We start from the raw sequence: 27,529 nt of genomic DNA on the forward strand, positions 1-27,529 counted from the left end.
ACCGAATAAACGATTGTTACGTTTTTATGCTCGGATTCGTGCTTCTGTCGACACGACATCCCACATCTGGTATGACCCGGAAAACTAATAGTAAAGGCCGAGACAGACGGTACGATTTTCCGTGCGATGCGGCGTCCGACACGGCGGTGGGGGAGAGGGAATGGTGGCTGTCCGATGCTATGAAAGGTCACCATTCCGGTTTTCCCACCGCCGTGTCGGACGCCGCATCGCAGGGAAAATCGTACCGTCTGTCTCGGCCTTAACGCGCCGCCATGGACGAGCAAGAGGCCTTACGACAACAGCCGGAACTACTCCAGAGCCAGCTCTGCACACAAAAGGAACTGATCCAGAAGCAAAGGCAACAGCTTAAGGAACGGTCGCGCCAACTCAATCATTCCATGCAGCAGCATCCTGACAACGCCTCCTCAACTCTGGCCATGCCTGCCGGTTCCGCTGAGGATCTCAGAACTCCTGCAAACGGCATCCCGCACGTTGCTGTATACACTGCACCTGGCGTGTCGCTGTCAAGCTTCCGCCATATTGGGCGAACTCGCCCGAGCTATGGTTCGCCCAAGTCGAGGCCCAGTTCTCCCTGGCACTCAGACATATTTAATCGTTATCAGCTGCAAAAGCATAAACAACGTGAGCAGCTGTGTAGGTTCGCGTGTTGCCTTACAGACGCGTAGTGGGCCCTTGAAGTGTAGGCATTCTAGGATAGTTTGAAACGCCCATTTTACGCGCACAGTCGTTCGTTACCTTGCGCCACGGTTGAGGCATGCACCGAGAACCGAAGCCTGGCTAGCAGTTTAGAAGGCGATGCGCACGGGGCCCTATTACACTATCGTGTTACACGCTTGAGGGTGAAGCTCAAGCGTCCTCCAATTTTTTTACCTTGCATAATAAGCAGCTTTCGTTAGTGACTTCTATACAGCTACTTCCCTGATTCTAGTGCTGTGGTTTGTGCCATCTGTCAGCTTTAGGTGTTCTAGCAGATCTGTGCTGCTCATGCATCCTACATACCTGAGAGAATGCAAAACGGGCTTGATGTAGCGTGTAGATGTGGTGCAGCTATGTGGTGGTATGCAGGCACGTAGCCAGGATTTTTTTTCGGGGGGGGGGGGGGGGGCAAGGCGTAATTGTTCGAAAGAAAGTATTTCCATGGCAAAAATAAAACAAAAGTTGCCCGGGAATATAGAAGGCCGGACGAATTTCGGGGAGGGGGGGGGGCGCCCCCCCTTGCCTGCGTGCCTGGTGGTATGCTAAACCTACCTGTTGATGAGTTAGCGATGAAATATATGACAGCTTACTTTGCATGGCTAGTGCATGTTAATGCATGACGCAATGCAAACATCAAACTCTAAATGCCTGAACACGAGGCGCTCATTCAGTGCGCCAGGCTACATCCTGCGTGTTTAGACGGTAATGCGCGCCTGTTCTTATGGCAGCCTGGATCTCTGCAGCCATGCCACATACATAAACGTACGTGCCGGTAGGGGGTAAGCTGTAGCACTTATATCACGTAAATGACATACGTGAACTTTATTGTCTGTTCTCATTAATATCGTGCCTAACTAAGAACCGAGCCCTTAAAAGTAATATTCTTTCCTTCATTCATACGTGAACTTGTGGCACAAGGGCTCAAAGAAAGCTATTGACTCCGATCCCGGAGGCAGTGCAAAGCTACGTTACGTCGGCTTTCGCCTTCGATTCTTCTTGGGCGAGTGCATACGAGACAGTGTGAATTATTTTACGACCTGTGCTACTTTCCTGGATTTTTCATCGACCGCCGCAGTCACGTGATAGTAAACGCTAGACCGAATGTATTCGCACCCGTTTTAACACATTCCCATCTAAATTCTCGAAAGGTTGCATTCCAACTAAGCGCATTGTTATAGGCCAACTTCGGTTTTATCTCAGCTGCATCGCTGTCAGTCCTGAACGCGACAACTTGAAAAGGGACATCAGCAAGAGAAAGCAAGTCTAAGGACAGGCTAGATCCGGACATGGTGTGATGGACATACTCTATTGAGAGTGGACGCAAAATAAGACTAAAAAAGAAAAGCAATAGGCACTCATGTACACACAAGTTGAACCGGTGCTTGCTGAAGCATGATATGGTACTGTATAGATCTTAGGATCATTGGCAATTTTGTAAAAAGCAGCGTACCGTGTTCGTAAAAGACAGTCGGCGGTATAAGCAAGCAGTTCATTTTTATTAAAAGAAAAAGATTTCAAGCGATCTACTAGCTGCCTATATTAAAAAAAATAGTAAGTGGATTTTGCCGAAAACTTTTGAAATGGAGATCCATACTGCTGACTAGAAGTTTAAACATCAGCCTCGTAAAGCCAGCTATCGGGACATCATCTCCGCGAAGATGCGCTTACTGACAAAGCGACGTCCACACAAGCCACGGTGTCTTCGGTCGTCTGTTGACATTTAACGTCCGTCAATAGTCAGCGGAAGGCCTCGCTTCGATGCAGCGAGTCTTGCATCGCTTCCGCGGCTGTGTCTACGGCATCGGGCCAGCGATATCGGTGCGTTTCGGTTCATCTCCAGAGGCAGCTATCGGTGTTTCGGCATGGTGTGGGTTCAGCTCCATGTCTTCCAGTTGGCGCTCGACTGTTCCCAAGATGTCGGTGCTCTCCGTGCCCAAGTGTTCGCACGCAGTCGGAACATGACACCGTTGGAAACACTTTGATTCGATCGTTAGCTCTTCTAGCTTGGACATCAAATGCTCCACGGAGTCGCCCGAGTCATCGTAGAGGTCGTCGTTTTGCGCTTGTTCGCTCGAAGGTCTCCTGGAGCGGCCGACGTCGGAGAATTCCGGTTGCCGGCAAGCTTCGCACGGTAGTCGCGATGTGTCTGTGGACGTCGCCTCTTTGGGTGCGACGAGGCAGGATTTCTCGTACTCTTTCAGCGCTTGTTGACTTCTATTTCCCTGCCATACACAAAGAACAAAAGAATGTGTGGACAGTGCAGTCATTGGCATGAGGTTGCATGAAATAAAATGTTCTTTGCAACGGCTTGTGGCAAACATTAACCAACACTTGCTGACAATTATCATTTAGCCAGCAACAGCCATGATTTAGCAGCATCTGACATTTTCCAATAGTTAGCCAACTTAAGCAATGCTTTAATTAACCATCGTTAGCAGTAACGACCATTAGCGACCGTTGGGCGTTACTATGGCCTCAATGAGTCATCATTTATCAAACAGTGGATCGGTTAGGGCTCATCGGTGCTGATAGCATGCGGGTAAATATGGTAGTTGAGCTCAATCACAAATATTCATCGTACCACGTTACAGAATGAGCGTGGGAGAAGACCCACAGAAGAAGCTGTACTTAAAACAAAACAAAGGATAGCCTGCCCGTTACGCGCGCACGCATGCACACGTAATCGATGAACGCACTGACCATTTACAGCTAAATGTCCGTAAAAGCCAAATCACCGTGACAACTCCAACACCTTGTGCGCGTTACCTCGTGCGTGAGAAAGATGACATACAAATTCAGGTGGCACCGTTAATGAAACTTGCTACTTAAGCGTGATGAGCGTATCGACAACGTTGCAGTGTTACGACCTGACGCGAGCTCGTAACAATGCACGTAGCTCGTAAAAATGTACGTAACAATTACGAGCTTGTTTGCTTTGTTATAGGTATTCGACTTGTCATACGGGCAAGCAGCTGCAAAATATTTGAATGAGAGAAGCGCTGAACTATTGCTCAACCAAGACTCGAAGTCGAAGTGTGGCTCAACCAAGCGACAAGCTGCCTCGAGTGTGAAATTATATCTCGAGAGGAAACGCCAACAAACGGTCAAGCTGAAACCTACCAGCATTTTGTAAGCCCCTTGAGCAGCCAGCAGCGTCGTCAGTCTTGAGATCCTTGGCGTCGGGTCTCCGAAGTAATCGCCAGCGTCCCGCACTCGAAGGACCGGATCCTTTGCGTCCTGATGGTCCATCGTTTTCTCCTGACTGACCGGTCCTTCTTCAAAGGCCTTGGCTGCGTTCTCGAAGGATGGTTCTCGCGATTCCTGCGGTACATGTTGGCACTCCTGTGGTGCGCGGTCATCCAGCCGTTCTGAACTCGAAAGATGGCATTCCGGGACCTCCATTATGGCTGCTTCTGCTTGATCTTCCGGATAGAAGAAGACTCGGTCCAACGGGCTCCACTGCGAACGAAGCGATTTGTTGACATGAATTTGTTAACGCTGCTGTTGAAGGGCCCCTAAGACCAGGGGCGTAGCCAACCCCCGCTCCCGGAAATTTTCAGTATTGCTTGCCTATATATACACGCACACATACAAACGCACGCGCGAACATGCATAAAGTGTGGTTGAACCCCCCCCCCCCCACCCCCGAAAAAAGTTTCTGGCTACCCCCCTGCCTAAGAGTGGTTTCTTTCTCGCCTTCATTACCCTTCCTACAGGCGCCATCTCCTGCTCGCTACTTATTTCTTCATAGAACACGTGTACAACGTCAGCACCAAGCGTTGAACCTACCAGGATTTCGCGCTTTTCGGGTACACGCTGCTATCTACGCTTCCGTATTCGAAAACGCACAAAACGAAGCGAAATCAGTTGGCCACGCACGATAGTCATGCGAGACAAAGCAGAACGGGCGTACGACTGCACGGCAAAACAAGATAGGAGACAATTCATTACTGATATCCCCCGTATATGGGCCATTCGAGAGCTCATTTCCTCATGACGTCACGTGAACAGACTGCTGGCGTCATGAATTGTGCCGAAAAGACGGGAAACGCCAGGGGAGAATAACGCGCTCGTTGTATGAGTTTCCAGAGGTTGCTTAGGGGTCCTTTGAAAAAAAAAATCAGTTATAAAACAACTCATTCTGCAAGGCCGACCTACGTCAAATATTTTACCTTATAATTTAGATGATGATGACGAGGTGTTCTAAATTCGCAGCTGACTGTTCTTATTTATTTACATGCTGCAGCGCAGTAAGCGTTATGTCAGAATTTTGTTAACGGAGGGAAATATACATATCAAGATAACGCACAGTAATTCAAAAGAAATCAATAAACAAGTACAATTGAACACCTGAAGAGAATATGCTATTACCATACATTTTGGATGGCGGATACAAAACTATGGCATGGGCATGAGCGGACAGAACGCAAATAATTAGTCTTCAATCGCTGTTAAAAGTGTTAGCGCAGCGCGTACTATGTATGCACAACAAAGCAAATGAATAATTGAGAATCGTGCTTGCATGAGCTCGTTGGTTGCACATAAAAAAGAGGGTTCCAGCCAACTACTTGGACGAGGACAAAAATACAAACGGCACGCCGCTGGACTAGCAGCTAGTTCAGTTGCTAGTCCAGAGGTGTGTCGTACGTATGTCTTTCTGTCCTCGTCGAAGTAGTTGACTGGAACCCTCCTCGCAAATGAATGAACGGAGGCATTTTACATTGTATGGGCGTCGCTTAATCTAGTGGTGCTTGCACGGCCACATTCGCGACGGGCATAATGTCGAAGACATACGTTGCACTCCGTCTTTTTTTTCTCGACAGCGTTAAAGAAACGTATCGAATAAGATCTAAGTCGCAACGTCCTATAGAAGACCGTTCTTGCGATGGAAATTATCTGAAATAAGAATTACTGTATGCGCTGACTCACGTCAAGGGGGTAGCTGCAGGTGCTGCTGAAATGGAACATGCGGACGCGCACAAGGAAAATCAACGTGTGACTAATGCTGCCGATGCCACGTCGAGAAACAGTTATGAACGAGCGTCATCTATCCTCTGCAACGCGCGCGCTCACTCCGCTCGCTCTGGCCTGCCACACTTCGTCGTCGTCGTCACACTGGTACCACCACACACAGAGCTCCCACAGAGCCTACCGAAAACTCATCTTGCGAGGCTTCATTTTTATCTAGGTGGCTACAAAAAAAAAAAAAAATCACCCGGTCGCTTATGCATTCGCCCTAGGCGACCCTAAGGCGGAAGCCACCTTCTTTTAGGGGCGAAGCTTCTTATGCCGTGGGTCTGTCCATCCTCCATTTGTTTGTTTGTAGTGGCCACCTCTAGTTCGTGAGAAGCGCGCGTTCCGGTATGCAGTAGTAGAAGAAGACGACGTTGACGAGTGAGACTCTCGTTTTTTGCGTGTTCGCCTGTGTGGCGTTATTTCTTCTTTACTACGTCTCGTGTTTTCAACGACGCCCGAAGACATTTAAGAAGTCGCGCGCCATGAGGCTCCCTCTTGGCGCGCTTTCTCTTTCGCTCGGAGTCGCCGGATGGAAGACAAGGCTACAGAGACCCACCCACGAGATAGCCGTTAATTTTGCAGTGGTCGAACGTCTTGGCAAAAGATTGCCGTTCTCTTATGTCTTCCTTACTTGTTGTTGCCTTCTGTAGTTTCGCGCCTACCATGCAAGCCTAGCTGTTTTTATGTCAAGCTTGTAGACGATGTGGAACGGGACCCCATACTTACTGCGGTGGACGTTCTCTGTCTTACCGAGACAGCCAACATACCGTATATCAAAGGATACGTTCCAGTCGTGTGCATCGATGATGCAGAGCGTCCTGCAGGTGGTGTGGCCGTATACGTCAAACAGAAAAACATTGGCCGCATATCTGCGTGCTTCGCTGCAAATGTCGTCTAAAGACGATAGAAGAGGCGCTGCGTGAGATATGGACGCCATCTGGCAATACGTCGGGAAATATGAGTGCTGTGTTGCGGGCTGGTAGTCCCGACGCAGCGGCAGGCGAAGACCGGCGGTGACCAACGCGACCGGCGGGGACGCTAACCAGTCCGAACACGTGGTTTGGCGCGAAGCGCCGAAGGAGAAGAAACGTCCGCACTCAACGAGTACTCTCCACACACTCTTTTATTTACACGTCGCCTGGGTAAAACAGGAATGCCAGAGCGGCGCCCCATGGCAATCGTACAGTGCAATACTGAACCAAAACCGAAACACAACAATGAGCTCGTGCAGAGGGTACGGAGGAAGGCAAGTTTCAGCGCAGTCGCATTTTCAGCGCAGCTTAAGAAACTAGGGTCTCTAGAATTACGTATCTATGTATTTTCTATTAAAGGAACATACCACCTAATAGTTACCTAGTGATGTTGCGCCTCAGATATGCGTAATGTTTGCTTTTTGATCGACAATGTACACAAGTATGAACCTAGTCAGCCGTTCAAGATGGCTGGCCCTTGGGCAAGTGGTTCAACTTTGGCCGAGTGACTGAAACGAGTGACGTGCCGACAAACAGAAAGACAGACAGATAGACCAAAATTTCTGCGTTTAAGTTCCCCAAGGAAGACTATCGTCTTTAAAAAGCACGAGATCTGAAACTACTACCAACGGCGCAGAGTCACAACGGTGAATATGCCGCCATCGATTTTGATGGATGCATCATCATGACCATGTACCTTGCACCCAATTTGTCGAGTGGGAATATCAAGACATTCATTGACACGGCATGGTGTAATTATGACAAGTACAAGAATAGACCGTGTTAGTTGGTGACCTGAATGTCGATATTATCGAAAAGAACAATGAGTGGTTAATACAACATATGTCAGCCAGATATGCTCTCACGTGCACGTACTTTGATCATATGAAACCAACGACCATCCGAGGGACGTGTATAGACCTGGTATTTTCAAATTTCCAATTGCAACCCGTACAGGAACCGCTATCACTTCATTTCATGGACCATAAAGCCGTGATAATGAAGGGACAACGCAAGCCAAGCATCATCTATTTAAGAAAAATAAAAGTTTGATGGTTGAAATATACACACAGTGTTTCTCACTATTTATATGATAATTGATGGGGCGTTACACAGAAGATTCACGGTTTACCGATGATTCCCTCCGTAGCTTCGCCCCACTCATCATCATTCACCACGTGGATATGCTGTGATTTTTTTCTTCTGAGTCGATGTGACATGTGCAACGGACTGCTGTAATGGTGACACAGCTAACCGAAAATAATCTTGCAGCATCTCTTGCATCGGGCGCCGAGCCTGGCGGTTCGAGGTGCTTTATTAATATTTTATTTTCTGCTGCGCTACACCACCGACAGCGCTTCTGACGACCAAAAACTGTTGATGTAGGCGCGGCGGTAAACAAAAGGAAAGAAAATGCAAGGCACGCACGTCATTGGGGGCCGCACATGCTCAGATGTGTTTTACGTCAAACCACGTGTTATCCATAGATGCCGCATGTCCACTCCAGTGCACGACGCTGCGCCGTTCTAGACAAGCATGTTGACCCCTGTACTATATATATATATATTTGGTATACGGGCTGTGTGCGACAAGCAACTTTCGCATGTGTGTTACACCGATATGGGCGCGTTTAAGTGCAACGTTAAGTGCAGTGTACGCCTCTGCAACCACAGACATTCAACGTTATTTTTCGAAACATAGGGGCCAAAACAGTGACCCTGTTCAGGAACCTAGCCTGGACTTCACGCGCACTTTTCTAAAATGAACGGTGCCGTGGAGAGGACCCCGTCAGCGCTTGCACCGCTGAAATGAGCTGCGAAGTGCTTCTCTGCCACAATTGCATTCATTAAGTGCAGACGAATCGAACGCACCTGCTATCGCCTTCTTGACCCTGACTGCATTATCACTTTTACCGATGTTACCGAGAAGCGCCTGACGTGCTGTCTCACGTTTCTGGTTTACGCGAATTCTGGATGTGCCAGTAGGCTACATAGGATGGCGGCAACCGTGACTTCGCATGCGCTTCAACTACACTCTCGCCAGCTGATGGACGACGACTTCCAAAAGGCTTCGCATCATCTTCAGGAATGGTAAGTGCCAAGTTCTCGCGTGCAGACCTTAGCCTCCACTCAATGGAAGCCCCCGGTTTGTACTGCTGTCCGGTTTCGCAGTGACCACTCTGGATGCCGCGCCTTTGGTAACCCGTGGTCCGCCACGGTGGTTACGGTGCTCAGATGCTGCCCAGAAAGTTGTGGGTCCGATCCCGCCCGCGGTGGTCGCGTTTCGAAGACGACGAAATGCTAGGGGCCCGTGCACTGTGGGATGTCAGTGCACGTTAAAGAACACCAGTGGCGGTATTTTGTAAGCATTCCTAAAACGAATGGAGCCGGTCCGTCCGTTTGGGTCGCACGCGATTGGTCAATGTGAGCCGTGATGAGCGCCGCGACGAATCGCGTGCTCACATTGACTAGTCACGTGCGACTCAAACGGACGGACCGCCTCCGTCCGTTTTACGAATGCTTACAAAATACCGCCACAGATGGTCGAAATCTCCGGAGCCCTCCACTACGGCATTCCTTATAATCATAAGGTGGTTTAGGTATGTAAAACCGCAGATATTATTTGGTAACACGTTCACAGGGGTTATAAGATAAAGTATTCAAGTGACTTCAACGTGCGCCATTTTTTTCAACGATTTGCAGATGCGACTTATCAGCATTATGACTCGAAGGTTCTCACTGTGCCGGCCTTGCAACGAAATGGCAGCCGCCTCGAAGACGTGACAGCACGCCTCTAGATATTTTCCTGCTTACTGTGGCAACCGGTTTTTGGAGCTAGCATGTATAATTTGGACATCATTCGTCAGTTATCGGAGCGGCCGGCACAGCTGGTACTACTGGTATTTTGACGTATACAGCTGATGGCGAGGAAACAGTAGTGGCAAGCATGCATGCGATAACTGGGGAGCAAGCGCTATCGTGCTTTTTCGCTGCACCTTGACCGCAGCCCCCGGCGAACGACGGCTGCCTCCTACAAGTGATGGAAATTCTGGTCTTGTAGAGTGTGACGTCACAACACAAATCATCTACACGCGCAAGCTTCTCAGTTGTTCCTGCCTTTATACATTTATTTAATTATTCAAACACATAAGTTATTAAGCAGATCAAGCCATCACAGCAGGGTCTGTATAAATCGGAAGAAAAAGAAAACCACGACTTACGTGAGCGCAATCTGCTTCGCGAGAGGTCCGTTCGCTGTCTGACGGCGTCGTCCGGTAGCTGGCCGTGGCGTCAGACGCGCCAGCCGGCAATGACGGCAGGAGCGGCGATGGCCAATCTGCCGATTCATGCCTTTCTCCTCGTTGCAAGGCAGCATCTGGCTGCTGTCCGACGGCCCACATGCGCATCAATGATCGCGCGTCAGCCCACACACGATCAATCACTGCTGCTGCAAAAGTTTTGCCTCATGATTTGCCAAAAGCACTGTAGTAGTTATACACAGGGTTATTACGAGTCACATCCCGCGAAGTGAGTGAGAACAAGGATATTGCGCAGCAACGTGTGTGGCGCATATCACTTCACGAGGGCCAGCATACTTTATTTTTCACTGATATAATAGGGACTTTTAGAATAGCGTACGCAAAGCTTTGCGTTAGCATTTGTTGCTACTGCGCATGCGTCGTACGCTATCCTCTTGCAGGCTATCGTTAAGTGACGGAAATAGCGGGCGACCTCAAGGACCGCTAACTTAGCGTACGCTATTCTAAAACTGCCTAATAGGCAGTTTTAGAGCAGCGTACGCTAAGTTAGCGTTTGCGGCCCGCTATTTCGTTCAATTGACGGGGACCCGCAATAGAGGATAGCGTACGACGCGTGTGCAATGGCGACAAATGCTAACGCAAAGCTTTGCGTACGCTATTCTAAAGCTGCCTATTGCCATTTCTTTTCCGTGTGTTAAGTGGGCATGAATTGTATTCATCCCAACCGGGCTTCCGGGGAGGAATCTCGTGGACATTCGTTTTTTGTTCGGTTCTCGAACGTATGCGGTCTCGGCTACAGCGTTTGTCTTCAGGCTTGAATTTCGGGCACGCTTGGTCTTCGTTCGCTTTTCGAACATTTGTTTACGGCTCAAGAGCTTGGTCATGAGTTAGGATTTGTTGTCGAACACCAGACATCTGGCCAATCGTGCGAGCGGAAAGCGAACGTTCGAAAACAGATCAAAGATCTTACTTAGCACAAGATTCCGCCTTTCATTTAATTTGAGTACTTTAGAGAGTGGCACAGAGCGAGAATATTCAGGAGGTAAAACTACCATTAGCAGTGGCGTAGCCAGGGGGGGGGGGGAGGCACACCGCGCCCCCCCACCCCCCGAAATTTTTTTCCCCATGAGATGCAGAGCACAAAATGGCACTCGACCCCACTTATCTGCCCAGACCCAATGTCGGATCAAGGAGGTGCCTCCCCCCCCCCCCCCCCCCCCCCCCCCCCCCCCCCGAAAAAAATTTCTGCCTACGCCACTGACCATTAGTGCGACCGGGCGCGGGTGGCCGGATAACGTCACAAAAAATGTGCACTGATAGAAGGTTTATGTTGTGGCGGCGCCTTGCGGAAGTCGCAGCGACAATAGGGTGTTTTAGCAGGGACGGTAATACCGTGCGGCAAATGCAAAAATACCTTACCGACGTGGTCAGCTCAACCGCTTTTTTGAAAACTTTTTGGCCGCGGAATGCCCGTATGGCGGATGGCAATTGATGAGATGACCAAAGTGGCTAATGGAGGTCTTGCAGACGAAAAAAAGGCAACATGCCGACTCCAACAGTACGGTATTTCCGTACTTGCCGTACGGTAAGCAAGTACTGATAAAAGGTCCTAATAAATCTTACGGCCGGATCACGCAGTGGTCGAACGGGAGCAACACACGCGATCGGTTTCCTTGTCATCCGAAACGAAATTTCCTTGCCGTCCGCTAGATGCCGCTAGCGTATTTGCTCCGCAGGCCCGTGACCTTACTTGGCCTTCACAAATCGTGGAGTTTCCAGTCCTAAATGTTTTTTTTTTTTTGCTCCATACGTAGGAGCAACGGAATGTTCAAGGCACTGCCGAAGCAGGCTGTAATATCATGACTGATTGGCTCACGCGACTGCAGCAACGTCTCTGATAGGCTAGAATGCCAACAAGATGTGATGTGGTTTGCAGTTTGCACAAGCATACGTCAGTGACGCGTCAATCCAATTCAGATACTTCGCGCCTTGTCGGAATCTACATACACTGGAGCTACCGCGCATAGTCGTATTTGACCCAATTGTCAGATATGCACACGGCACGACGTGCCTTCCAGTCCCTCTTCCACGCATGCACCCGGTGTAACGGGGATTGATATATACATGGTATCAACGGTAATCTATGACCGAACGAGCCTAAGAGGCCTCCCTTCGCTAGGTATACCCGGAAGGGAAGTAGAAATAATGCAAGTTTGGGCATGTTGGTGTTCCATTTCATCATCTCGCGCAGGGGTCTCCATCACACGGGCTGCATGCGGCTCGCGGACCTCTCGCCAGCGGCTCGGCCCGCATTTGACTGTATTCGTCCTATACTTATATTATAGCGTTAGCTACACTTGCCTAGCCGGAGCCGATTTCGCGTGGATCGCCATGAGCCGTGCTGCGCATGCGCGAGGATCAGTGATGTCACACAGCTGGATTGGCTGGGTCACCGGAGCCGGCATCTCACGCGCTCTCCGCCGCCACCGCGCGCGGCTCGCCGCTGCTTGTCTGCGCGTTCGGGAGGAGTGGCGTCGTAGCCACGGCAGACAAACTGGCGCCACCACCGCGCGCGACTCGCCGCCGCCGGTCTGCGCTTTCCAGAGGAGTGACGTCGTAGCCTTGGCAGACGTATTGGCGCCAGCGCGCGCGCAGCTATTCGCCTTCGCTGTGCAGTCGCCGTCTGACACTGTGCTGGAGCCGCTTGATAGCGCCTCTGACTGGCGTTTTCAGGTGGGTAACGCCATGGAGAAGGAGAGCGCAAATGCTGCTCAATGGCGCAGAAGAGCCGAGAAGCTAATCTCATCGGATCCCGAAGTAGTTGCCTGGCAATTAGCGGTTGAGCGTACGAAGAATGAACAGAAGAAGGCTAATAATACTAGACAATCTGGAAAGCTAAGAATAATCAGCTGAACCTTTGCTAACGCTACGTACATCCTAGCATAGCCGAGCTAAGCCACTGCAAATTTTTTTCTTAAGAACTATGTGTATGAGCTACAGAGATGCGACTAGTCGCAAGCATTTTTTTCTTTAGGTGCCCCATGCAGTCATGATGTGTTAAAGCATAACCGTGGAATATAACAAGCGTGGGCCAGTATAACCTATGCCGTGCTGCTTCTAATCTGCTGAATAACCAGCGTGGAACATAACTATAATTCAGAATCGGCATCCAGATTTCAGTCATTCTGTAGATCCCTATCGATGGTTTTTGAAACCTGACGTCAAAGCTCCTTCAGAATTGACCCATATATATATATATATATATATATATATATATATATGCCTTCTTTTAAATGGCAGCGTTAGCTGACATCTTCGAATACCCCCCTCACCCCACTCCAATCTGCTCTGTCTCGGCCCTTCCGGGAGGCTAAATTTCGTGACTGCAACCCGTTAGCTGAGGTGAGATTGAGACCCCTGATCTAGTGTGCGACAGCGCGCTTCCGTACCCTAAACAGTTTCGCAGCAAAACTTCCGGTCGCCGTCACATGCGGGAGGGCCACGTGACCTGAGGGGAAACGTCAAGTATGACGTCATTGTTAGACGGGCACGTAGCTTTCTAGCTTGGTTCTGGCAGTAACGATGTACGCAAAATAATGAGAACCAGCACGGCTTAGGTTACTGGTTCCCTAGCGGCACGGGCCAGGCGAAATCTGACACATGCGAAATCGCGACACTTACGGAACGTCAGGCACAACCTTCCACTTCATTCAAGTTTTACGGAAGTGGTATGACGTAATAAGTACGTGACGCACAAGGACAGAGTGTCCTTGTGTTGTGTCCTGCGCAAGATGCTGAAGTGAAGTAGACGTCGGAATCAGAAAGCGGAAGTAAGAGGGAGGCCGGAGGTGCGTGCCCGGTAGTCACTTGGCCGACTGGCGGTGGAATAACTGAAGTTCGGTATGGGCGCGACAAATGTGCAGCAATCTTCTTATTGAAGCGAAAGTCTTTCAGACACTAAGAATGACCGTCGGCGACAACACAAATGATGCAAAAAATGATCGTCACGAGATGACGTCGTCATGACTTCACAGATTGCCAAAATATCTGACAATATATTGACGTCACATAAAAATGACGTCATCACATAAAGTCGTCGCTTTGTCATAAGTGGGGCCGACCCTGGAGGCACGTCGTGAGGTGCAGAAAGCTTGCAATGCCTCCGACCACGCAAGCAACGCGAAACCACGCTAGGTGCAGAAAGCTGTCGGGTGTGGGCTGATCAATGCAATCGAGTGAGAATAAAAAGAGAAAGATCGCTTTCGCCTTCGACTCATATTAGTCGAATACATAAGGAAGACAGCGACAGCCGCGGTCAGCAAGCAACACCAGGAGGGGATCATAAACGTGTACTCCTTTCATAACACTCACTTACTTGCACACCAGGTCCGTGGTGCATTTCATGATGGCGTACTAGGACTTGGCATCCGGTACAAATGCGAGGAAACGGAGCCTTCAGTGCACAGGGGCTCTCGCTGAAGGTCTCTCCGTCGCCTTCGGCTGTGCCTGACGTAACAGAGGACGCGACAACTTCGCCCGCCCCGTTGGTGTCACGCGCAGCTTCGAACTGCCTGCGATGCTTCGGACATTGCACGTCGCTGCGATTGGTTGATTGACACAGCTCGCATGTGTTGGTCGCCATATCTGCGGATGATTGCAGATGGGTCACAACTTTCGTAGATCGATAGACGACGATAGTACTTGACAATGCGATGTAAGAAAATGTGGATAGAGCGAACATCAAGTGCACGATAACTTTATAATATAACCCGACATACATGAATGTATTAATCTCGCGGGCTGGATTGTAATCCCTACCGTTAAAAATAATAGAAACCAGATGTGTAAAACCTGCTAACATCAGCGTGTTTCAAATATTCTGCTGACAACCCTGCTATGGCGAACTATGTGATCTTTTTGAACTGGGTCGTTACAGTTTTATCGTTACAATTTTCGTTTTAAGGAAGAAAATTATTTTTGAAATTCCCCAATTGACGGCAACGGGAACCTCCAATGAGGAAGCTGTCGTATGACCAAATGGGAAGATAGCCATCAATGGGGAACTTCAAAAATTATTGTCTTCATTAAAAGAATTGTAATGATAAAACTTGTCGTGTTTGCTTTTGTATATTTGCTTTTGCCATATTTGCTTTTATTTGCTTTCGATTGAGGTATAAAGTTGACTTTTAATTGGAGCACAACGTGGTATAAATTGCGTCTCAATGTGAACCAAAATGACGATTTTCTGAAATTTGTGATTTTTTTCTCGTAATCTTTAGAAACCTCAGTGGTCCGAAAATATTCTGAACGCAAAATATACCTTCAGAGGACTAAGTATAGATTTCGCAAATATTCATAAATGGCCCAATATCGCAATAGGAAATATGCAAACATAGAACATTCCGGCAAAATTGCTGGTGGCGTATATGGCAGAAAAATTGCAGTAATGTTATTAAGCTTCAAACACCTTACCCAAACGCCTTTGCTTAATATGTAAACCAAATTTAGTATTGAAACAAGAAACTATACTCCTAGAGTAACTTTTCTTACAAACAACACCCAGACGACATTCTGGGAAATTCGGAAGGCTCTCACGTTACCGAATTTTTTTCTCTCCATTGTATTCTAAAAATCCACTGTTTTCAATGCACTTAATCAGCACAATTTTTTCGAATACATTTGAGATGGTCGTCAAAATGACTGGGACATTTGGCATGGAATGGCCCAACTGGCATTTCATCGCAAGCAGCGTTGGTGTATGTCATCCCTTTCGTCTCCCGAATCTTTCTATACGATGCAGAGCAAGCATATAGTAGCGTCATAATAGAGCTTTCTTGTGCTGGAGGGAACTTTCTGTTAAGAGCATTGTTTGGCGAACCAATTCATTACCATGCCCTTTCACCATTTTTTTACTTCAAGCTTCTTTGGATTGTGTACGAATGTAATCTACATGGTCATGGATGTATGTGAATCTTTATTATTGTGATAGCAATTACATGGGACTCTGAAGCTCGTGACCGCGGAATCAAATCAGCGACCCTTCCTCCGCGGCTCGACGCGTTGGACCGCTCGGCCAGCAACGCATACATCCTCCAGAGTGGGGGCAGCGGTCACCTGTGGCCGTGCGCTCATCTCTAGAGGGGATCAACAACCTGGCTCATAGCTTTGTACGTGTCGTGCTCTCGTCGCAAAGTCTGCGTTGTACCAAGGTCACTTCTCTTGCTGCAGCGGCCGCGTTTCTTTAAGGAATGAGCTGCTAGCATTTTTCGTGTAATATTCAAATTTGTTGCTATCAATTCATTGCTTCAGCCTTGCAGCGAAACTGTCACTCTTTTTATTAGTGATGCGGAAATGACGTTTGGACTTTTCGGAGTTAAGACATGTCGGGTTCACCGCTCTTAAAGTGCGCAGTCGGAGTGAGGAATGTAGTAGGGTGAGGGCTCCGAATAATTTTTCTCAATGTCTAAACTTCTTTGATATGCGCCCGAAACGTGGTGCACTAAAGCGTTTTCCCACTCCGACCCTCGGTCCGCAATCTAACCCATGACCTCGAACATATCACCTGAACACATTACCGCAGTCAGAACGAAAAGTTTTAGCGGGAACGAAGTTTTTACGAAAGTGAGCAAGTGAGAAATTTCCAGTAAATATCCTGCAGATTCGTGGCATAGGTCTAGGTCGCGCCGAGGGCAGTAAAAAGACACTGTCTCTTGGTAGCTTCCCGAGATTGCTGGGTGGATCGCTCAAAGTTGCCACTGGAGATCTGAGCTGGTCACTGCGGCTCAACACCGCGCCACTAGTACATGCGGGGACACTGCGAATCTCTTGTTGACTGTTGCGCAACACCAGAGTGTATGGTCTAGGGTGGCTCCTCTGTGATAGCAATTTACATTTGGCCTCAGGGTATAATTCCGGAAACATGAGGTTAAGAGGTACCGGGTTCGTATAAGTTTGGTTTGAAGACGCCTCCAGTCAACCGCCTGAGACCTGTCCACTTTTGGGCCAGGTTGTGCATATATGCACTTCGACTTTCTATAGAATTGGGTAATGTCACCGAAAGAAGAATTTAGCCCGATCCAAGATGTTCCCAGCCACAGCTCATCCCCCTACTCACCCCTCTAATCGGGCTTGGTTGATTAGATTTTACGTGTCCCAAATGAAAAGAAAAGAAAAACGAGACTTGAAAGCACACAAGAGCACGGGAGCAGTGCGAACATACGCAAGTGGAGCGTACACGTGCCTGAGTTTTGGGTTCATGTTCGCTTTTTTAATGAGAATTGTGGTTTAGCCACGCCCGTCTCTAAATTTATTTGCGTTGTTTGTCGTCGGGGCAGCCTATGTTTTTTGGACGTATGGTAAGCCGTGATGTCATCGCCCCGGCTCCTCCCACACGAAGGCTCGACGTTCTAGCCGGGATTAAATAATTTATACAGTATTAACCCCTTAAGGGCTTATGACGACCTAAGCTCGTCATGAGCAGTCGCCACTTTTTTGCTTATGACGACCTGTGGTCGTCATGGGTCTTCTGCAATGTTCCAAGAGGTTTTTACGAGCCATGGTGCTTTTCTATTTACACCATAGATGGCAGCATGGGTTCCGTCATTGGCGCTTTTGTTGAATGAGCGTTTGCGTCGCAGTTGACGGAATGCGCGCGATGTGTTTCCCGCGCTTTTTATAAACAAACATGGTCACATGTTGACGGAAATGGCAAAAACATCCGCAAGGAAACCAGGATCTGGTGCAGGTGGTGCAAGAAGGCTCTCTGCGCAGTTCCGTGCTTCGAATGCTATCACACTAAGTGAACTATCAAGGAATAGTGCATTTTGTGCGCGGCAATTCAATTCCAACCTTTACTTTCTAGAGTTGCAGAAATCTTTTGTAGAATACACCTCAAATGCCCCATGTATTATAGAGTAATACATGATGGAGCGAAGAATGGCCAATGAAACATTATTATCTGCCGAAAAAAGTTTTCACAATTATTTTTTTTTTGTTTTGAGCACATTACTGAAGCATTTCGCATCATAAAAAAATTTGAAAATTTTGGAACATTTTTTTTGTTAAATGAGCCCTTAAGGGGTTAAGAAAACTTGTTTGTATTTATAACTGTAACTTGACCTTGCATGACAAGAACACATTCAACTAGGGGTTTGTTGCCGCAGTGAATATTTATATTGCGCACCGAATTATACCTTTTCTCGCCACGATTCCACGCCGACTTGCCAAGTGGGAGGAAATGGCTTGAGGCTCATTTGAATGATTGCCCATTATGTTTATTCTAATAAATAATTGTATATTAATTATATTAATTCGACGTACCTTACAAGGTCCTATGGGACATTTAGTAATGGGGTATTATAGAAGTTGCACAAGAAATGTTAGAACAACACAAAATATAAACTATAAGAATAAAAGAACACGAGGCAGAACACAACACACGAGCTGTACGAATATTGGGCAGTGACACTTCACAGAAGGAAGATTAGGTCAAGAGGGTATATAAATAAGCAATAATTCAAACCATTGGAAATAAGTTATGAACTAACACTAGTGGACGTTGGAACATGAACATCATGTGCGCATTATATCTGGCATTCAACCGAAAAAAAAAATCTCGAAAGCGCAACTCACTAAATACAGTGAGTTCGGTATAGCGTGATATGTGCGTTAAGTGACAGCGGAAATTCCACTTGGTTGGTTTTTGCGACTATGCTTTACAGGGGCAATTATTTGCGCAGTGTGGAACACAGGTGAGCTGTTTGTACTCTGACCAATCAGGGCGTGAACGAGTTGCTGAGTGTTCGCTTGCGCGAAATAGTTTTGCCATGTATAACCTCAATGATCTAATCGCTGTGCTTTAAACCACGTGCAGGCATGTTTCGTTAATATGGACGCTATTGTTTCCCAGGAATGCAGTCCATCGTTTGAGCCGTCCATAATAACGATTCACAGTAAAGAAAAAAGATTCAGGAGCTGTTCCCCTATCGGGAAAATGGGAGCAACTGAAACATGACGGTCTTGCCTCACATTGTGCTATTCTTTCTTTCTTTCTTTCTTTCTTTCTTTCTTTCTTTCTTTCTTTCTTTCTTTCTTTCTTTCTTTCTTTCTTTCTTTCTTTCTTTCTTTCTTTCTTTCTTTCTTTCTTTCTTTCTTTCTTTCTTTCTTTCTTTCTTTCTTTCTTTCTTTCTTTCTTTTGCGTTCATATCCAGGCAACAATGAAATGTGACAACGTGAAACGACAAGCCACCTCGAGAGCCTGGATCAAAGATCAGATTACCGTATGACAAACGGTGATCGTCGACAAGCCCATGATCGAGAGAGCATCATGTACTGGAAAACGGCGCATGCAGTTACGCATGTGACGGGCGCATTTTCGAGGACCACATCTCTTTGCGCTCGGGGGCGCCGGGTTTCTTTGCGGTCGTACTTAAAACCTTAAAACGCCAACGACACTTGTGAGGCGACACAAGCTTCGCTTGAAAAGCGAAAAGTAAAATTGTGTCAATACTTCTTTGATATAGAAGATCGCACTCCGGACCGTGGGCGCTATTATCGCACACGAAAGTGGCAAATGCATGCACTGTTGTATTGTTATTGTGGACCCCGTTTCACGTCCATTGATTAGTAGCGCACAAACGGACAAGACACGAAGGAAGAAGACGGGGCAAGCGCTTGTCTAACAACTGAATGATTTTATTTGAAAAATTCAAATATATACAGAAAACGTAAACCACACACAAGCTTACGACTGATCAATGAAAAGAATCTCTCGTTCCGATGTGACACCAACGGCTGGCTTGTGCAATTGCTATCACATTTTGTCATGTGGCACCGTCGGTGTCACTATCAGAACAAGAGATTCTTTTCATTGATTAGTCGTAAGCGTTTATGTGGTACGTTTTCTGTATATATCTGAATTTTAAAATAAAATCTTTCAGTTGTTAGACCAGCGCTTGTCCCATCTTCTTCCTTCGTGTCTTGTCCGTTTGCGCGCTACCCATCAACAGATAGGTTCCAAACTCACCCGCCTGTCAGTCCTACTACTGTTTCACACTGACGCAATCAGCGCATATGTGGGGACAAGAAGGCTATGGAGACGGGCTGACAGATCGGTGTCCACGCTATGCGAACAAAAGAACACTTATATTTTTAAAAGAAGCGAAATGTGGCGCAAACAAGAGATCGGTACTTACGGCAGTTGAATCCTCGCAATGTTCTACGCGCAGCCTTCCTCAAACTGCCCGAAAAGAGCCACGGAAAGCTTTTAGAGAAATTCAGCGTCTAATCCATCCCTCTTGCGGTCGTCGGTCTGGGGTGGTAATGACGATGATGATGTGCTTGTAAAGCATGGCACGTACCCACAATTGCGGTTGTGCCTCCAGGGCTCTGGTGGTTGAACTCTGGTGGTCAATAAGGCTCGTCACGCCAGCTTTCGTGCCTCGGTGTGGTCATGAGCTCGTAAATTGACTTACTCGTCAAGAGGAGATTCAAAAGAAGGCAGGAGTTAGGGTAAAATGGAAGCTTGCGATGAAAAATTCGTATACAGAGTGGGGGTCGCTGGAGCCAACGTTTCGGCAAGAGGACTTTTCTCCTTCAAGGCTCCAAGGTTGCAACCTTAAAGAAAATTCCGTTTGTCGAAACGTGAACAACAGCACCCCCCTCTCCTGTTTATGGATTTTTCATCGTCCAGAGGAGGTATCGCTCCGAAGAGTTCGCGTGAGTGCGGCTGTGACGCCTTCAATCCGCGCGAAGTGGGGCTTTACATCGAAACAACTTCGATCTCCCCATTTTGTCCTGCGCTAGTGCAGGAAGTAGAACTGAACCACCTCTTATGAACATGGCCTGGACTACAAGCGGTGCCTGGACGCCGCCATCGGCGTGCCGGCGCCGCTGGCGGCGTCCAGTAATTCCAGACTTATACGCGAACGTAATTCCAGACTTATACGCGAACGGTGCTGTTATAACAGATACAAGAGACATTACTTGGAAGTTCGAAAAGTACTATGAAAGTTCATTTAGTTCTCTCTCTGATGATCATGACGTTCACCTGAAGGCTAGTTTTGTTTCTCTCTTGAGCCCCTTGAAGGACGATGATTGCGCAGTCATTAAGGTGGTCATCATCAACATCATCAGCCTGTCTACGCCCACTGCAGGGCAAAGGCCTCTCCCATGTTCCGCCACTCAACCCGGTCCTGTGCTTTCTGCTGCCACGTTATACCTGCAAACTTCTTAATCTCATCTACCCACCTAATTTTCTGTCTCCCCCTCACGCGTGCAGAGAGCAGAGTGGGTCAGGGAACAAACGGGGGTTAAGGACATCATAGTTGAAATCAGGAAGAAGAAATGGATATGGGCCGGGCACGTAGCACGTCGGCAGGATAACCGGTGGTCATTAAGGGTAACTGACTGGATTAAGGTGGTAGGCCACTAAAAAAATTTTTTTTTTAGGAGCAGCGTTGAAATAACTTTTTCTTGAAAACAAGCATGTAATATTTAATTTACCCAGTCATTTATAGTGCAAAATATTGATTATTTATTTTTTGGGAGGTGATCTTTGTCAAAAATTGCCTTAAAAGTGGTAGTTACGCCTGCCGTGATAAGTGACTAATGGGTGGCTTAATTCAGTAAAACTTTGGCATTTGTGTAACTACAGGTTGGAGCTATGCAATGAACTAGGATAAATATTATGCAGCAAATATCAAGGAAGTAATGCTAAAAAAACAAAAAAGACTGGAAAAAAGAGCCAATTTAGACTGAGCCTGTTTGCAAAATTAGCTGTGAATTTAAAAATATTCCATCAATTTCATTTATTCTAGTTCATTGCAGAGGTATATACGTTGTAAACTATTATACAAAATTTCAGTTCGAAGTACACACTGAGAAAAAAGTTATGAAAGTTGGCGTCACATGATTTGGAGCAAATTCTTATTTTGCGAAGAATGCAATGGTTTCAGAGCTTGCAAGAGGCGTGCGTCCCCCTGTGCCCGTTTTTAAAGATTTAAAAACAATTAGAAACACAAAGTTATATTTAAGTTATGACATTCTCTTGTGTAACAGTCACAATAAAATTTATAAGGTATTTTGAATAGCATTATTATAGACGAAACAACACTTACTTTCGAAAAAAAAACACAGTGTGGTTTCCGCTTCGCTATACGTGCATGGAGTATGGAAAACTCGCTGTAACTTGCAAACTAATGATGATAGGAGGATAATTTTTGTTGCAAGATATTTTTTAATGCTTGGGCGTGAAGAAAAAAAAATCGACCTCGTGAAAAAAATTCGACTTTTGAAGGTGGCCTACCGTTAATTGACCCATTACGATACAGGAAATTGAGCATGCAATTGACAACTTCGAAGACCGGCGGTGACCAACGCGACCGGCGGGGACGCCAGCCAGCCCGAAAACGCGGTTTGGCGCGAAGCGCTGAAGCAGAGAAACGTCCGCACTCAACGAGTACTCTCCACACACTCTTTTATTTACACGTCGCCTGGGTAAAACAGGAACGCCAAAGCGGCGCCCACAACCGGCAGCCTGAAGGTCGCCCACAACGCTGCTTTTTCATTTTTTAAATATTTTTTTTTCACCTTCTTGGCCTTCTCAAAACTAAAGTTTTTCAACACCAACCCATGGCATTCGTACAGTGCAATACAGAACCGAAACCGAAACACAACAATGAGCTCGTGCGAAGGGCACGGAGGAAGGCAAATTTCAGCGCAGTCGCATTTTCAGCTTTGTTGAAACAGCGCTCACTAGACGACGACGAAGTAAAAGAAGGCACAGGACAGGCAGCGCCTGTCCTGTGCCTTCTTTTACTTCGTCGTCGTCTAGTGAGCGCTGTTTCAACAAAGATGAACGCATACCAACTCGCTCAAGCTTCCATTCTTATGCATTTTCAGCGCAGCTTAAGAAACTAGGGTCCTTAAAATTACGTATGTATGCATTTTCTATTAAAGGAACGCGCCACCTAATACTTACCTAGTGATGTTGCACCTCAGATATGCATGATATTTACTTTTTGATCGACAACGTTCACAAGTATGAACAGCCGTACCAGTTCAAGACGGCTGGCCCTTGGGCAAGTGGTTCAACTTTGGCCGAGTGGCTGAATCGAGGGACGTGCCGACAAACAGAAAGACAGACAGACAGAAAGACAGACCAAAATTTCTGCGTTTAAGTTCCCCAAGAAAGACTATCGTCTTTAAAATAGCTCTGCGACGCGCGCCTGCCTCACCTGGCTATTACACCGCGTTACCTGCTCACGCGCTCGCCCCGAGAAAAATCGCGGCCAGGCTACCGGGGCGGCAAGACGCGCTTTGCGTTTCCCTCTAGTTCGGCCGTTCTGTTCAATCTTTTTTTTGGGTTTAACGTCCCAAAACCACTATAATGTTACAGGTAGCTCGTTTAATAACTATTCACAATGCACAGCGCAGGGTGGACAAGATGGCGACAGTCCAGCAACAACCAGCAAGCGACGTCGTCTTCCTCTTTCATAGAGCCACGCTGTCTGGTATCATAACCCCCCGGCGGTAGAAGCACCGTCTCGGTGCTTAATCTACACAGATGTGGTCGAAGGAGGGTAATAAGGCTTGAGCCGAGACACGTGAACGATGTCGCTCGTAGCTGACGATGACGGCGTTGGATCGGCTGGGATGATCTCATACGTGACGTCAGTCACCTGGCGAACGACACAGTATGGTCCAGTGTACCGTGACAGCAGTTTCTCAGAAAGCCCCACACGCCGAGTGGGTGACCAGAGAAGCACAAGAGAACCCGGGGAAAAGTGCACGTCTCTATGACGACAATCATAGAGCTGTCTTTGGTGCTCCTGCGAAGCTTCTAGGCGGTTACGGGCGAGTTGGCGCGCGTGGTCGGCGCGGGCGATGGCTTCGGCGGCATATTCGGTGGCGGAGGGCAGCAAAGTGTCCAAGGGTAGCGCGGGTTCTCGTCCGTATAGGAGATAGAATGGCGAGTAGCCGGCAGTGTCGTGACGCGAAGAATTATAGGCGAACGTCACATATGGCAAATGAATGTCCCAGTCCTGGTGATCAGCCGCGACGTATTTCGCGAGCATGTCGGTTATGGTCCTGTTGAGGCGCTCTGTGAGACCGTTCGTCTGTGGATGGTACGAAGTTGTAAACTTGTGCTTGGTATTGCAAGACCGTAGGATTTCTTCAACGACAGCTGAGAGGAAGGTGCGGCCACGGTCAGTGAGGAGTTGGCGTGGGGCTCCGTGCACTAAAATTATGTCGTACAACAGAAAGTCCGCAACGTCGGTAGCGCAACTCGTCGGAAGTGCTCGTGCGATAGCGTACCGCGTCGCGTAGTCTGTGGCGACAGCAATCCATTTATTTCCGGAGCTGGAGAGTGGGAAAGGGCCAAGCAGGTCGAGACCGACTCGAAAAAAAGGTTCAGCGGGAACCTCGATCGACTGAAGGCAGCCAGCTGGAAGGGCAGATGGCTTCTTGCGGCGCTGGCAGGGCTCACAAGCGGCGACATAGCGTCGAACAGAACGGGCAAGTCCAGGCCAAAAAAACCGACGACGTACACGGTCGTATGTGCGGGAAACGCCCAAGTGGCCCGCCAAGGGAGCGTCATGAAGTTGGTGAAGGACAGTCGAACGCAGATGTGCCGGTATGACGGGAAGTAAGTCGGAGCCGAGTGGATCGAGGTTGCGGCGGTATAGGATCCCGTCTTTGACGAGATACATTCGTAGAAGCGCGTCACGAGGTGCTGACTCAAGTTGGTCAATGATGGCTCGTAAAGATGCATCCCGGCGTTGCTCTTCGCCAATTTTGAGCAGCTGCGACACAGAAAAAACGTCTGCGATGGTGTCAGTATCGGCTGCTTCCTCCACAGGGTAGCGGGATAAACAATCCGCATCCTGATGCAATCGCCCTGTTTTATACGTTACAGAGAACGTGTATTCTTGCAGGCGTAGCGCCCAGCGAGCAAGTCGTCCTGTGGGATCCTTGAGTGAGGCTAGCCAGCAGAGCGCGTGATGATCGGTGACGACACGGAATGGGCGCCCGTATAAGTATGGACGAAACTTTGCGACTGCCCACACAAGAGCGAGGCACTCGCGCTCTGTGATTGAATAGTTGCGCCCTGCGGAAGATAGCAGCCGGCTTGCATAGGCTATAACACGGTCGTATCCACGTTGGTGTTGCAGTAACATTGCTCCTATGCCGTGCCCACTGGCGTCAGTGCGGACCTCGGTTGAAGCTGATGGATCAAAGTGGGCCAAGACTGGCGGAGTGGTAAGCAGGGTCGTAAGTTGAGAAAAGGAAGAGGCTTGATCAGGGCCCCAGTAAAAAGGGGCGTCTTTCTTCAAGAGGTCGGTGAGGGGGCGTGCAATGGTCGCAAAGTCCTTAACAAAGCGTCGGAAATAGGAGCACAGCCCCACAAAACTTCGAACATCCTTTGGGGACCTCGGAACAGGAAAGTTGGTAACGGCGCGAATTTTCTCAGGATCTGGGCGCACGCCTGTGGCATCGACGAGGTGGCTAAGCACGGTGATTTGACGACGAGCAAAGTGGCATTTGGAGGAGTTCAATTGAAGTCCGGCTCTACGGAAAGCGTCAAGAATCGCCTCTAAACGATCGAGATGCGAGTCGAATGTGGGCGAGTCGAATGTGGGTGATTATGAGAGACGCCGTAGTGGAGGGCTCCGGAAATTTTGACCACCTGGGGTTCTTTAACGTGCACCTAAATCTAAGTACACGGGCCTCAAACATTTTCGCCTCCATCGAAAATGCAGCCGCCGCGGCCGGGATTCGATCCCGCGACCTTCGGGTCAGCAGTCGAGTGCCATAACCTCTAGACCACCGTGGCGGGGCGTTCTGTTCAATCACATTTTAACATGCCGTGGGATGGCGACCAGGTTCTGCGTCCAATATGCGGCGCTCTTCTGGCTATCACAACTCGTTCTCTGATTACGCTTTCACCGTTAACTACTACAGCTACCACAAGGTTTTGTGTAATCATTCAACATGGACATTAGTCGTCGGGATGGAGATGTATCACCAATCATCAAAGTGGGTGCAGCCACGTTAAACGTTGCTATAGCTGCCAGACATCAATATACATTGTGCAAACTCTCTTATATCGATGTACAGTAAACATTCAGTTACTTCTTTAAGGGCACGCTTTACTTTCGTGTTTTTCTGATTCCTATGACGGAGGGATCAACCATCCTTTTTTTTTGTGAAGTTGGGAAGCACCCACCACGACATTATTCGTCATTCTGCGGAGAATTGAGGTACCATCTGTAAGACATTATGTGCACTTTGTTGATGCCACGGTTGATGACGATGAAGAATTATGGCTGAGCCCTTTGTAATGGGTTGGAAGCTTTAAAGGGACAGTAAAGGCAAATATTAAGTCAGCGTTGATTGTTGAAATAGCACTCCAGAAACCTCGTAGTGCTTTTTTCGTGCCAACAAAATGCTTATTTTGAAAGAAAATAGCGTTTTAGTGGTCCACACAGCTTAGCGCACTTCAAATCACCCGCCTCAACGGTCCTTCTGACGTACGGGTTGCCGTGCCCAACGTTGCCCGCCTTTACTGCCCGGCCGCCGACGCTACGGTCTCTTGCGCAACAGCAGCCATCAACCTTGCCAAGACGCAGCCATGGGCCACTCTGAAACTGAATAGTCCAGTAGCTTAGCTTGGTCAGCAGCAGAAGTAGAGTACCAACAGTGCGAAAATAGCGAGAGCCAAGCACACGCAGCAGTACGCGATACCGAAACTACGACTGAGACGTGACCGCGTGAGCGAAGCGCAGCTCGGCGAAAACGGAACTTTTGAGCCATTCGCGCCGTTCCCGATGGTAACGCCAAGAGGATTTTTCCATAAATCAAACAGAAACTAACAAGTAGCATTTCATTACGTCTTCTGATGCACGGAAGGTTCTTTTTTTATCGCAACTAGTTTATTTAATAGTGGTTAATTGCACTCGGAACTCTTGACGTCATCAGGATAATTTCCAAAATTTCCCACTCGTGGCGCATGTCGTCTCCTACATTTACCTTAATTTCTTCATTAGTAGAGCACTGCTGTTAATATATTGACCCTTTGGGTGTTCTCACACACTGAACTTTCACTCTGACATAAGTTGTTATCTGCCTTTAGTGTCCCTTTAAACCACCCACTAGTTACGTAATTCGCATTGTGTGACGCCTGGTTGTTATTTAACTCTCCCACCACGCTTTATAACATACGCTAACTTGAGAAAGAGAGAGAGAGAGGGAATTAACTTCATTGATAGCCTGAGGAAATGGATCATGGGAGCCTTATGGGCTTCCTTGACAACCGATAGAAGTGCACTTGTGAGGAACCCACTACGCTATAAATCATCATAATTTTTGTGAAGGAAGCAGCCGCAATGCAATTTTTCGTCAATCTGCGGAGAACCGTGGCACCCGCTAAACACCTGTAAGGCATTATGCGCACTTTGTTGATGCTGTGGCTGATGACGACGAAGAATTATGGCAGAGCCCTTTGTAATGGGTTGGAAGCATTCAAAAAGTCACAGTTTCGCCGCAACGGCGAAGAAATGAATGC

The 27,529-nt window shown here is 47.9% G+C and overlaps 1 protein-coding gene across 1 annotated transcript; it reads right to left on the reverse strand.

The window, feature by feature from the left end:
• Positions 1-2,228: 2,228 nt before the first annotated feature.
• Positions 2,229-4,169, reverse strand: LOC119402779 (uncharacterized). The gene is made up of 2 exons (XM_037669851.2): positions 3,838-4,169; positions 2,229-2,939 (listed from the first exon to the last, which is right to left on the reverse strand). The coding sequence occupies exons 1-2, from the start codon at positions 4,117-4,119 to the stop codon at positions 2,511-2,513; spliced, it is 711 nt and encodes a 236-aa protein (XP_037525779.2). The 5' UTR covers positions 4,120-4,169; the 3' UTR covers positions 2,229-2,510.
• Between the last annotated feature and the right edge of the window lie 23,360 nt (positions 4,170-27,529).

This window comes from Rhipicephalus sanguineus, chromosome 8 (genome assembly GCF_013339695.2).
Source record: "Rhipicephalus sanguineus isolate Rsan-2018 chromosome 8, BIME_Rsan_1.4, whole genome shotgun sequence".
Taxonomy (NCBI): Eukaryota; Metazoa; Arthropoda; class Arachnida; order Ixodida; family Ixodidae; genus Rhipicephalus; species Rhipicephalus sanguineus.

Excerpts from the sequence above, each read along its gene's own strand:
- LOC119402779 (XM_037669851.2), bottom strand. The coding sequence starts at position 4,119 with ATGGAGGTCCCGGAATGCCATCTTTCGAGTTCAGAACGGCTGGATGAC. Across the intron at positions 2,940-3,837 it reads AAGGGGCTTACAAAATGCTG|GGAAATAGAAGTCAACAAGC; the intron begins GTAGGTTTCAGC and ends TGTGTATGGCAG.